Source organism: Pongo pygmaeus, chromosome 4, assembly GCF_028885625.2.
Source record: "Pongo pygmaeus isolate AG05252 chromosome 4, NHGRI_mPonPyg2-v2.0_pri, whole genome shotgun sequence".
Taxonomy (NCBI): Eukaryota; Metazoa; Chordata; class Mammalia; order Primates; family Hominidae; genus Pongo; species Pongo pygmaeus.
The window spans coordinates 79,204,045-79,216,294 of NC_072377.2; the positions used below are offsets into that span (position 1 = coordinate 79,204,045).

At 38.4% G+C, this 12,250-nt stretch overlaps 1 protein-coding gene across 8 annotated transcripts in view; it reads left to right on the plus strand.

Annotated features, from left to right (window-relative positions):
* Positions 1 to 12,250, plus strand: part of POLK (DNA polymerase kappa) — a 91,046-nt gene that overhangs the window by 47,515 nt on the left and 31,281 nt on the right. For 5 of the 8 annotated variants that reach the window (XM_054488535.2, XM_054488540.2, XM_054488541.2 and 2 more), the window contains exon 4: positions 10,584 to 10,736. The exons of the other annotated variants lie outside the window; for them this stretch is intronic. In XM_054488535.2, the coding sequence (XP_054344510.1) occupies positions 10,584 to 10,736 (153 nt within the window). The remainder of the gene's footprint in view (positions 1 to 10,583; positions 10,737 to 12,250) is intronic. 8 annotated transcript variants of the gene reach the window in all.

Consider the following 12,250-nt stretch of genomic DNA (forward strand, 5'->3'; position numbering starts at 1 on the left):
CTTTAAAATTTTTTTTGTTTTTCTCATGCATGTTTCTTTCAAATAAACTTAGGCATCATTTTATCAAGGTTTTAAAAAAATCAGTTCTATCCACAATAATATTATTTTAAAATTGATATTAATCCTTAAGCAATGTACTTTCTGGACATTTTCATTTTATTGATCTATAACCTACAAATATATTTAACAGTTTTAATGATACAGTATATAAGTGATGCTAACAACTGTTAGCTATTCACACTATTTTTAAAGCTCATATCCTTAAATATACTAATAATCTGAAGGAATAGAAAGTATCTTCATTGTATAGCAGAATTTAAGATTTTGTTCCAGTTTTGGTTGACTATTTCATCAGAGGCTGTCTGACATCTTTTGCAACAGGAATGGCAGGAAACGTGTTTTATGTTGATTGTTAAATTGTTTCATTTGTTGAGCTTCCTCCAAAAGAAGCTGTATAAATGGGAGGAGATTGAGGAAGTTTAAGGAGTCAAGAAGGCCTGAGAGAACAGAGTTGTTTTCATAGGAAATGTGTTTCTATTTTAGAGTCTTAAAATTTCCAAGTACTAGATTTTATTATGTGTGATATGATAGTATGAACTATTGCTAGTCGAGCTAAGGTAAGCAACCTTTATAGGCATGAACCCCTAGGGTGTTCAGAACCTCCTTAAGCATACTCCACCCTTTCCCAATCTCAGTGGACTTCTTAAAGCACAATCATTTTTGTAACTGACAAATTGTTGTATAAGAACATGGGTTCATAAATCAAGTAGACGGATGTTTATGTTACATCGCATGACAGCTATACAGCAAATCAGTGCATTTTGACCATTTTGGCAATTTATTGATTTGGGTTTTTTTTTTTTTTTTTTTTTTTTTGGAGACAGGGTCTCTGTCACCCAGGCTGGAGTGCAGTGGTGCCGTCATGGCTCACTGCAACCTCCAACTACGGGGCTTGTAGAGACAGGATCTCGCCATGTTGCCCAGGCCAATCTCAAACTCCTGGCCTCAAGCTACCCTTCCACTTAAGCCTCCCAAAGGGGTTACATGCATGAGCCACTGGGGCTGGCCAACAATTGATTTTATTAACTCAAATTTATTCAATAGTCTTGGGGAAATACTAATTTAAGAAAACAAAACCAGAAAAACACATTATTTCTGAAATAGTCTCCTCAGTGTATGGGAGATTTTTAAAGAAAATAAGACATAATATGGATAGAAAATATACCATTACAGTTTGATTTGAGTGTATTTCAACATTACAGACTTTAAAAAATCTATTGTAGGGAAGCATCATAGCATAATCAAAAACAGACTTCAGAGTAACCTGGTTTCAGTGTTTAGTGCTAACATTTACTAGGTCTATGACTTAGGGCAAATTACTTACTCTTACTGAGCTTTAGTTTCATCTCTAAAATGGGAACAATAATTATGATCTCAGAATTATGACCAGTAAATGAGTTAACATAGGAAGCACTTAGCATATTATATGACACATATACTCAACAAATGTAACTTCTACTTTATAATTATAGATAATTAAGCCCTTATTGTATCCCTAGATAGGTGCATTACATGGGTGTCTCTTTTAATTCTTTCAATAACCTATTGAGGTTGGTTTAGTACCACTTTACAAATAAGGGAAGTAAACACGAAAGGGGTTAAATTGCTCCCTGTCCTGTAACTAATGAGTTGCAGTGCTAGGACCTGAACCAAAGCTGTTATTCTATTTTTTGTTTCTTTAAAAAAATTTGTTTTATTATTATACTTAAGTTCTGGGATACATGTGCAGAATGTGCAGGTTTGTTACATAGGTATACATGTGCCATGGTGGTCTGCTGCACCCATCAACCCATTATCTACATTAGGTATTTCTACTAATGCTATCCCTTCCCTTGACCCCCACCCCCCAACAGGCCCCAATGTGTGATATTCCCCTCCCTGTGCCCATATGTTCTCATTGTTCAACTCCCATTTATGAGTGAGAACATGCAGTGTTTGGTTTTCTGTTTCTGTGTTAGTTTGCTGAGAATGATGGTTTCCAGCTTCATCCGTGTCCCTGCGAAGGATATGAATTCATTTTTTATGGCTGCATAGTATTCCATGATGTATATGTGCCACATTTTCTTTATCCAGTCTATCATTGATGGGCATTTGGGTTGGTTCCAAGTCTTATATTGTGAATAGTGCTGCAATAAACATACATGTATATATGTCTTTATAGTAGAATGATTTATAATCTTTTGGGTATATAACCAGTAATGGGATTGCTGGGTCAAATGGTATTTCTGGTTCTAGATCCTTGAGGAATCACCACACTGTCTTCCACAACGGTTGAACTAATTTACACGCCCACCAACAGTGTAAAAGCATTCCTATTTCTCCACATCCTCTCCAGCATCTGTTGTTTCCTGACTCTTTAATGATCACCATTCTAACTGGTGTGAGATGGTATCTCATTGTGGTTTTGATTTGCATTTCTCTAATGACCATTGATGATGTGTTTTTTTGTTTGTTGGCTGCATAAAGGTCTTCTTTTGAAAAGTGTCTCTTCATATCCTTTGCCTGATGGGGTTGTTTGGTTTTTTCTTGTAGATTTGTGTAAGTTCCTTGTAGATTCTGGACATTAGCTGTTTGTCAGATGGATAGATTGCAAAAATTCTCTCCCATTCAGTAGGTTGCCTGTTCACTCTGCTGATAGTTTATTCTGCTGTGTAGAAGCTCTTTAGTTTAATTAGATCCCATTTGTCAATTTTGGCTTTTGTTGCAATTGCTTTCAGTGTTTTAGTCATGAAGTCTTTGCCCATGCCGATGTCCTGAATGGTATTGCCTAGGTTTTCCTCTAGGGTTTTTATGGTTTTAGGTCTTATATTAAAGTCTTTAATCCATCTTGAGTTAATTGTTGTATAAGGTGTAAGGAAGGGGTCCAGTTTCAGTTTTCTGCATATGGCTAGCCAGTTTTCCCAACACCATTTATTAAATAGGGAATCCTTTCCCCATTGCTTGTTTTTGTCAGGTTTGTCAAAGATCAGATGGTTGTAGATATGTGGTGTTATTTCTGAAGCCTCTGTTCTGTTCCATTGGTCTATATATCTGTTTTGTTACCAGTACCATGCTGTTTTGGTTACTATAGCCTTGTGGTATAGTTTGAAGCCAGGTAGCATGATGCCTCCAGCTTTGTTCTTTTTGCTTAGGATTGTCTTGGCTATACAAGCTCTTTTTTTGGTTCTATATGAAATTTAAAGTAGTTTTTTCTAATTCTGTAAAGAAAGTCAGTGGTACCTTGATGGGAATAGCATTTAATCTATAAATTACTTTGGGCAGTATGGCCATTTTTACCATATTGATTCTTCCTATCCATGAGCATGGAATGTTTTTCCATTTGTTTGTGTCCCCTTTTATTTGCGTGAGCAGTGGTTTGTAGCTCTCCTTGAAGAGGTCCTTCACATCCCTTGTAATTTGTATTCCTAGGTATTTTATTTATTCCCTTTGTAGCAATTGTGAGTGAGAGTTCACTCATGATTTGGCTCTCTGTTTGTCTATTGGTGTATAGGAAAGTTTGTGATTTTTGCATATTGATTTGGTGTCCTGAGACATTGATGAAGTTGCTTATCAGCTTAAGGAGTTTTTGAGCTGAGACAATGGGGTTTTCTAAATATACAATCATGTCATCTGCAAACAGAGATAATTTGACTCCCTCTCTTCCTAATTGAATACCCTTTATTTCTGTCTCTTGCCTGATTGCCCTGACCAGAACTTCTAATACTATGTTGAATAGGAGTGGTGAGAGAGGACATCCTTGTCTAGTGCTGGTTTTCAAAGGGAATGCTTCCAGCTTTTGTCCATTCAGTATGATATTGGGTGTGGGTTTGTCGTAAATAGCTCTTATTATTTTGAGATACGTTCCATCGATACCTAGTTTATTGAGAGTTTTTAGCATGAAGGGGTGTTGAATTTTATCCAAGGCCTTTTCTCCATCTATTGAGATAATCATGTAGTTTTTGTCGTTGGTTCTGTTTATGTGATGGATTACGTTTATTGAATTGCATATGTTGAACCAGCCTTGCATCCCAGGGATGAAGCCGACTTGATCGTGGTGGATAAGTTTTTTAATGTACTGCTGGATTCAGTTTGCCAGTATTTTATTGAGGATTTTTGCATTGATGTTCATCAGGGATATTGGCCTGAAATTTTTTTGTTGTTGTTGTGTCTCTCTCAGGTTTTGGTATCAGGATGATGCTGGCCTCATAAAATGAGTTAGCAGGGAGTCCCTCTTTTTCTGTTGTTTGGAATAGTTTTAGAAGGAATGGTACCAGCTCCTCTTTGTACCTCTGGTAGAACTCAGCTGTGAATTTTTGTGTTTTTAGTAGAGATGGGGTTTCTCCTTGCTGGTCAGGCTGGTCTTGAACTCCCGACCGCAGGTGATCTGCTCACTTCAGCCTCCCAAAGTGCTGGGATTACAGACATGAGCCACCGTGTCTGGCTGTGAATCTGTCTGGTCCTGGCCTTTTTTTTGGTTGGTAGTCTGGCTAGCAGTCTGCCTATTTTGTTAATCTTTTCAAAAAAACCAGCTCCTGAACTCATTGATTTTTTTTAAGGGATTTTCGTGTCTCTATCTCCTGCAGTTCTGCTCTGATATCAGTTATTTCTTGTCTTCTGCTAGCTTTTGAATTTGTTTGCTCTTGCTTTTCTAATTATTTTAATTGTGATGTTAGGGTGTTGATTTTAGATCGTTCCTGCTTTCTCCTATGGGCATTTAGTGCTATAAATTTACCTCTAAACACTGCTTTAGCTGTGTCCCAGATATTCTGGTACATTGTGTCTTTGTTCTCATTGATTTCAAAGAACTTACTTATTTCTGCCTTAATTTCATATTTATCCAGGAGTCATTCAGGAGCAGGTTGTTCAGTTTCCATGTAGTTGTGCAATTTTGAGTGAGTTTCTTAATCCTGAGTTCTAATTTGATTGCATTGTGGTCTGAGAGACTGTTTGTTATGATTTCTGTTCTTTTGCATTTGCTGAGGAGTGTTTTACTTCCAATTATGTGGTCAATTTTAGAATAATTGCGATGTGGTGCTGAGAAGAATGTATATCCTGTTGATTTGGGGTGGAAAGTTCTGTAGATGTCTATTAGGTCTGCTTGGTCCAGAGCTGAGTTCAAGTCCTGAATATCCATGTTAATTTTCTGTCTTGTTGATCTGTCTAATAGTGACAGTGGGGTGTTAAAGTCTCCCACTGTTATTGTGTGGGAGTCTAAGTCTCTTTGTAGGTCTCTAAGAACTTGCTTTATGAATCTGGGTGCTACTGTATTGGGTGCATATATGTTTAGGATAGTTAGCTCTTCTTGTTGCATTGATCCCTTTACCATTATGTAATGCCCTTCTTTGTCTCTTTTCATCTTTGTTGGTTTAAAATCTGTTTTATCAGAGACTGGGATTGCAACCCCTCTTTTGTTTTTTTTTTCTTTCTTTCCTTCTTTCTTTCTTTCTTTTCTTTTCTTTCTTTCCTTTCTTTTTTGCTTGGTAAATCTTCCTCCATCTCTTTATTTTGAGCCTATATGTGTCTTTGCATGTGGGATGGGTCTCCTGAATAGAGCACACTGATGGGTCTTGACTCTTTATCCAATTTGCCAGTCTGTGTCTTTTAATTGGGGCATTTATTTTGATCCTGTCATAATGATGCTAGCTGGTTATTTTGCCCATTAGTTGATACGGGTTCTTCAAGTGTCAGTGGTCTTTACATTTTGGTATGCTTTTGCAGTGCCTGGTACTGGTTTTTCCTTTCCATATTCAGTGCTTCCTTCAGGAGCTCTTGTAAGGCAGGTCTGGTGGTGACAGAATTCCTCAGCATTTGCTTGTCTGTAAAGGATTTTATTTCTCCTTCACTTATGAAGCTTAGTTTAGCTGGATATGAAATTCTGGCTTGAAAATTCTTTAAGAATGTTGAATCTTGGCCCCCACTCTGTTCTGGCTTGTAGGGTTTCTGCAGAGAGATCTGCTGTTATTCTGATGGACTTCCCTTTGTAACCTGACCTTTCTTTCTGGCTGCCCTTTACATTTTTTCCTTCATTTCAACCTTGGTGAATCTGATGATTGCGGTTGCTCTTCTTGAGGAGTATCTTGTGGTTCTCTTTGTATTTCCTGAATTTGAATGTTGGCATTTCTTGCTACGTTGGGGAAGTTCTCCTGGATAATATCCTGAAGAGTGTTTTCCAACTTGGTTCCATTCTTCTTGTCAGTTTTAGTTTCACCAATCAAACGTAGGTTTGGTCTTTTCACATACTCCCATATTTCTCGGAGGCTTTGTTCATTCCTTTTATTCTTTTTTCTCTAACTTTGTCTTCATGTTTTATTTCATTAAGTTGATCTTCAGTCTCTGATATCTTTTCTTCCGCTTGATCAATTCAGCTATTGATACTTGTGTATGCTTCACGAAGTTCTTGTGCTGTGTTTTTCAGCTCCATCAGGTCGTTTATGTTCTTCTCTAAACCGGTTATTCTAGTTAGCAGTTCCTGTAACCTTTTATCAAGGTTCTTAGCTTCCTTGCATTGGGTTAGAATATGCTCCTTTAGCTCGGAGGACTTTGTTATTACCCACCTTCTGAAGCCTACTTCTGTCAGTTTGTCAAACTCATTCTCCATCCAGTTTTGTTCCCTAGCTGGCATGAAGTTGTGATCCTTTGGAGGAAAAGAGGTGTTCTGTTATTTGGAATTTTCAGCCTTTTTGCACTGTTTTTTCCTCATCTTTGTGGATTTATCTACCTTTAGTCTTTGATGTTGGTAACCTTTGAATGGGGTTTTTGCGTGGTTATCCTCTTTGTTGATGTTGATGCTGTTGCTTTCTGTTTGTTATTTTTCCTTCTAGCAGGACCCTCTTCTGAAGTTCTGCTGGAGTTTGTTGGAGGTCTACTCCAGACCCTGTTTGCCTGGGTATCACCAGTGGAGGCTGCAGAACAGCAAAGATTGCTGCCTTTTCCTTCCTCTGGAAGCTTCATCCCAGAGGGGCACCACCAGATGCCAGCTGGAGCTCTCTTGTATGAGGTGTCTGTCATCCCCTGCCATCAGGAGGCATTGGGGTCAGGCACCCACTTGAGGAGGCAGTCTGTTCCTTAGCAGAGCTTGAGCGCTGTGCTGGGCGATCTGCTGCTCTCTTCAGAGCCAGCAGGCAGGAATGTTTAAGTCTGCAGAAGCTGCACCCACAACTGCCCCTTTCCCCAGGTGCTCTGTCCCAGGGAGATGGCAGTTTTATCAATAAGCCCCTGACTGGGGTTGCGGCCTTTCTTTCAGAGATGCCCTGCCCAGAGAGGAGGAATCTAGGAAGGCAGTCTGGCTACAGTGGCCTTGCCAAGCTGTGGTGGGTTCCACCCAGTTCCAACTTCCCGCTGGGTTTGTTTACACTGTGAGGGGAAAACCGCCTACTCAGGCCTCAGTAATGGATGACGCACCGCCCTTCACCAAGCTGGAGCATCCCAGGTCAACTTCAGACTGCTCTGCCGGCAGCGAGAATTTCAAGCCGGTGGATCTTAGCTTGCTGGGCTCCGTGGGCGTGGGATCTGCTGAGCCAGACCACTCAGCTCCCTGGCTTTAGGCCCCTTTCCCGGGGAATGAATGGTTCTGTCTCTCTGGCGTTCAGGCACCACTGGGGTATGAAAAAAACTCCTGCAGCTAGCTCAGTGTCTGCCCAAATGGCTGCCCAGTTTTGTGCTTGAAACCCAAGGCCCTGGTTGTGTAGGCACCCAGTGAAATCTCCTGGTCTCCAGGTTGTGAAGACAGTGGGAAAAGCGTAATATCTAGGCTGGATAGTACCGTCCCTCACCAACAGCACAGTCCCTCATGGCTTCCCTTGGCTAGGGGAGGGAGTTCCCAGACCCCTTGTGCTTCCCAGGTGAGGTGACACCCCACCCTGCTTCTCCTAGCCTTTCGTGGCCTGCACCCACTTTCTAATCAGTCCCAGTGAGGTGAGCCAGGTACCTCAGCTGGAGATGCAGAAATCACCTGCCTTCTGCCTTGGTCTCACTGGGAGCTGCAGACAGGAGCTGTTCCTATTTGGCCATCTTGCCCAGGAATCCCCAAAGCCGTTATTCTTAACCAGTGTGACACACACCAGTTTTGAGCAGTAGCAAAAGGAATGATGTGCATGTTGGAGACTCGGATCAGAACTTGAAAGTCATTGGAAAATGGAAGAAAGGACAATATGAATGGGGATTTCAGTTGAAGAAACTTTTAAAAGCAGTAGTGGCATGCATCTGGTTGATGTAGAAAGAAAAGAGTTCAGACGGGTGACTAATGAGAGATAGTAAAGGAAAGTGGAATGTATGAGTCATGCAGTGGAGAGGTTTCCTTTTGGCAACTACACTTGCTTTAAGCACAAAAAAAGAATAGCTTGCTGAAGACATTATTATAGCATTAATATATGAGTCTGAGGAAAATTTTTTCCCATTTGACTTGCTTTCTATTTATTATCTTTTTCTTTTCTAGATGATTCCATGTCCAAGTATTTCAGATGCCACTTTCTTATTCTCATTTGACTGTAATTTCTTAGGTATATTTTCTGGATTAAAATAGAGTAGTTTTTAGTTTACGTTTGTTTTTGTTAATCTCCATAATTTGTTTATATGTGGTCATGGTGCTATTCTCTGATTCAGAATTGAGGTACTAAAAGAAGTAGGTTTTAATTAGCATGTTAAATTTTGGTAATATTGAAAGGTTCCATTTATTAGATATGGGATTTTACTGTAAGAAGTTAGCCTTCTTCAAGATTTTTCTACTAGTACTCCTTTCACTTTTTACACCAACTTTAATATACTGCTATAAATTCATTATTTTTCTCCTTCTAGTCTCCCCTCCCCATCTCTCTTGTGAGAAAATAATTTGAAATCAGATAAGGTCTTTCTCCTGAAGGAACTGACAATTTAGTATCTAATACAGTAAGTGCCATGCAAGAGCAGGAAAACAAGGAACATTAAATTCTGTGGCACAGAGGACAGACATTCCATTAAGATACAAAGAGATATTTCAGCTGATTCTTGAAGGCTTGTGACAGAGCTTGGAAAGGCACTCTAGACAGAGGAACAGCCTGAGGAAGGCATAGAGCAACCCAGGTCATTCAGTGAGCTGTAGCCTAAACAAGGGGAAGCCTCCTACAGATTTCACTGTACCTCCTGGAGACAAACATGAGTCAGGGTGATTGCTTCTAAAAGAGGAGTTATAGTTTTAACCTGCGACTAGTGGGCAGCTAGTGTCATAATAAGACTAAGAAGGAAGGACATAAAAAAAATTCTGCAGAGTGGAGGCAAAGCTGGAGTCCAACATGAGGGAAAAAGCCACATATACACCTGTAGCTCTCCACCTTTGAGAAAACTTGCTAGAGGGAACTCCACGTTCCATAGATGACCCCACTTGCTCATTGCTGGCTGTTTTTCTCTCAGTTTTTAATGTTTTATTATGCAGCTATCCATTGATCCTTTTAGTAATAGATGCATTTATTGAACTTGTGCCATGTACCAGGTACTGTTCTATGTTCTGTGTGTTTTCCAGCTTATTTAATAGCTTTCTTATGATTTTTACTTTAATGGTCTTGGTAACTTCCCTATGTTGCATAGATCACAACTATTACACAGCCACCTCCAGCTGCAGGGTAAGCTGTGAAAGTGAGTATTTAGCCTTTCTTGCCTTGATAGTGGAGGCCGGCGACAAAAATGGAAGTTAGAAATGAGTATGTCTGCTACATAATCACTTTTCTTACTTGCTTCCTTTGTTTATTTCTACCCCCTTTCATTTCTTTCTTGTTGTAAATCTAACTCTTTTTCTCTGAAGAAACTAAAATTCTTTAAAGATTAAGAATCTTCACTATTGTATTTGACATATATATTAAAGTTCATGAAGAATAAATTACAGCTTGGGTTTTAAATTTTACTTGTATAGATTAACATCAAATTTTAACATTATAAAAGCAGTTCTACAGAGAGAACATTTACATTATGCTTCAGTATCTTCAGTTGTACCTTACTGTTCAGCATAAACATCATATGCCAAAGAGGTATTATCTTTTGTTGTATATTTCCTTTGTTGCTTTTTTAAGACATTATTATTATGAATCAAATGTCAGTTGTTTATTTTACTTACATTGAAGCTTTTAGTTATAGTGAGTTGGACTCCAAATTTATAAAGCAGTAGAATCATTTGATAAAAGCAGTTGGATTAGATCATTCATTCGTTAAATATTAAGTTCCTGTTATGTGCCTGAGGGTATGGAGAGATGAAAGAGTTGGTAGGGAATTATATTTGAGGATAGGCTGTCTCTATGAAAATAAAAGCAATTACTAATTTTAATTTAAAAAACAATAAAATATACATAGATAAACACTTATAAACAATAATAAAATATAAACCCATAAACACCCATGAACAACAAAATACACACCCATAAGTAAGTGGATGGGTGGATGGATGAATGGATGGATGGATGGATGAATGGGTGTGTGGACAGAGACTGATAGACACTTAATAAATTAAGATTAATGTTGTGGTTAATGGTGTTTCAATATTATGTTGTCTAAAAGTATGTTAACTTTTTTAAAAAATTAAGGTTGACAGATTTGCAATGGAATTAGAACAGAGCCGAAATTTGAGCAATACCATAGTGCACATTGACATGGATGCTTTCTATGCAGCTGTAGAAATGAGGGACAATCCAGAATTGAAGGATAAACCCATTGCTGTAGGATCAATGAGTATGCTGGTAAGTAAAGATCAAAGACATAAAGGAAATTTTATAACATATTCAAGTAAGCTTTACTGTTTCATGAAGGGGGAATTCTTTATTGAGGTCTACCAGTTTGCTGAGTATTTTTCTGGGTACCTTATATATGACTCAATTACTGAATCCTTTCAACATACTTTAAGGCAGGGGACCCCAACCCCCAGTTCACAGATTGATATTGGTCCATGGTCTGTCAGGAACTGGGCCTCACAACACGAGGTGAGCGTCAGGCAAGCAAACGAAGCTTCGTCTGTATTTACAACCACTTCCCATCACTTGCAGTATGCCCGAGCTCTGTCAGATGAGTTGTGGCATTAGATTCTCATAGGAGCGCAAACTCTATTGTGAACTGCACATGCGAGGGATCCAAGTTACATACTCATTATGAGAATCAAATGCCTGATGATCTGTCACTGTCTCCCATCACCCCCAGATGGGATTGTCTAATTGCAGGAAAACAAGCTTAGGGCTCCCATTGATTCTACATTATGGTGAGTTGTGTAATTATTTCATTATATATTACAATGTAATTATAATAGGAATAAAGTGCACAATAAATGTAACGTGCTTGAATCATCTCAAAACTATCACCCCACCAGTCCGTGGAAAAATTGTCTTCCACAAAACCAGTCTCTGGTGCCAAAAAGGTTAGGAGCTGCTGCTTTAATGTACTAGTTTTTATTTCCATTTGGCAAAAAAGAAAACTCAGAGAGATGTTTAATAACTTGCCCAAAGTTACAAACCTAATAATTTCCATGGCAAATTAAATTTTTCCATAAGTAACCCTTCTAGTTAAAGAGAGTTGAAGAAGAAAGAAAAGGAAATGTTATTCTAAAGTATTAATAGAGATTTTCAAACTGGTCTGCAGGCCAAATCCAGCTTTTTATTGGAACAAAGTCACACCCATTTATTTATTACTATTGTTGCACTAAAAGAGCAGAGTTCAATAATTCAGTGATCTGCAAAGCCTAAAATGATTGCTATCTGGACTTTCACAGAAAAGAAAAGGTTTGCCAACCCTAGTTCTGGAATAACATACTTCGTTAATAGAGTACATTTAGAATGCAGTTAAATTGTTTTTCCCATGACTTAGAACTTTTGCTTTTCTGATTACTGAGTTGCTCTTCCTTTTTACCACTCTAACCTTAGAAGAACCAGGATAGCTATGTGTGGCTGAAAGGGTGTTGGAAATTAAAAGTAGCAACTAAAATAGATGAGATAATATTTTAAAAGTATTAGATAAACAAGAAGAGTTCTTCCCTGTTCCTAACTCCTTCCCATGCCTTAGCTACAAAACTAATTCTTACTGAGTGATTATTTTATTATAAAACTATAATCTGTTTGTTTTTTTATCTCTGCCTCTGTGAGTATGCAGGCAACTGATAACTCTGATTCCAAAACACTGTTTTTTGAAAGAAAACTCCCCTTTCCTACAAATCATCAATAAATATTTCAAAAAATATATTTAATTTTATTAAGATATAACACCATAA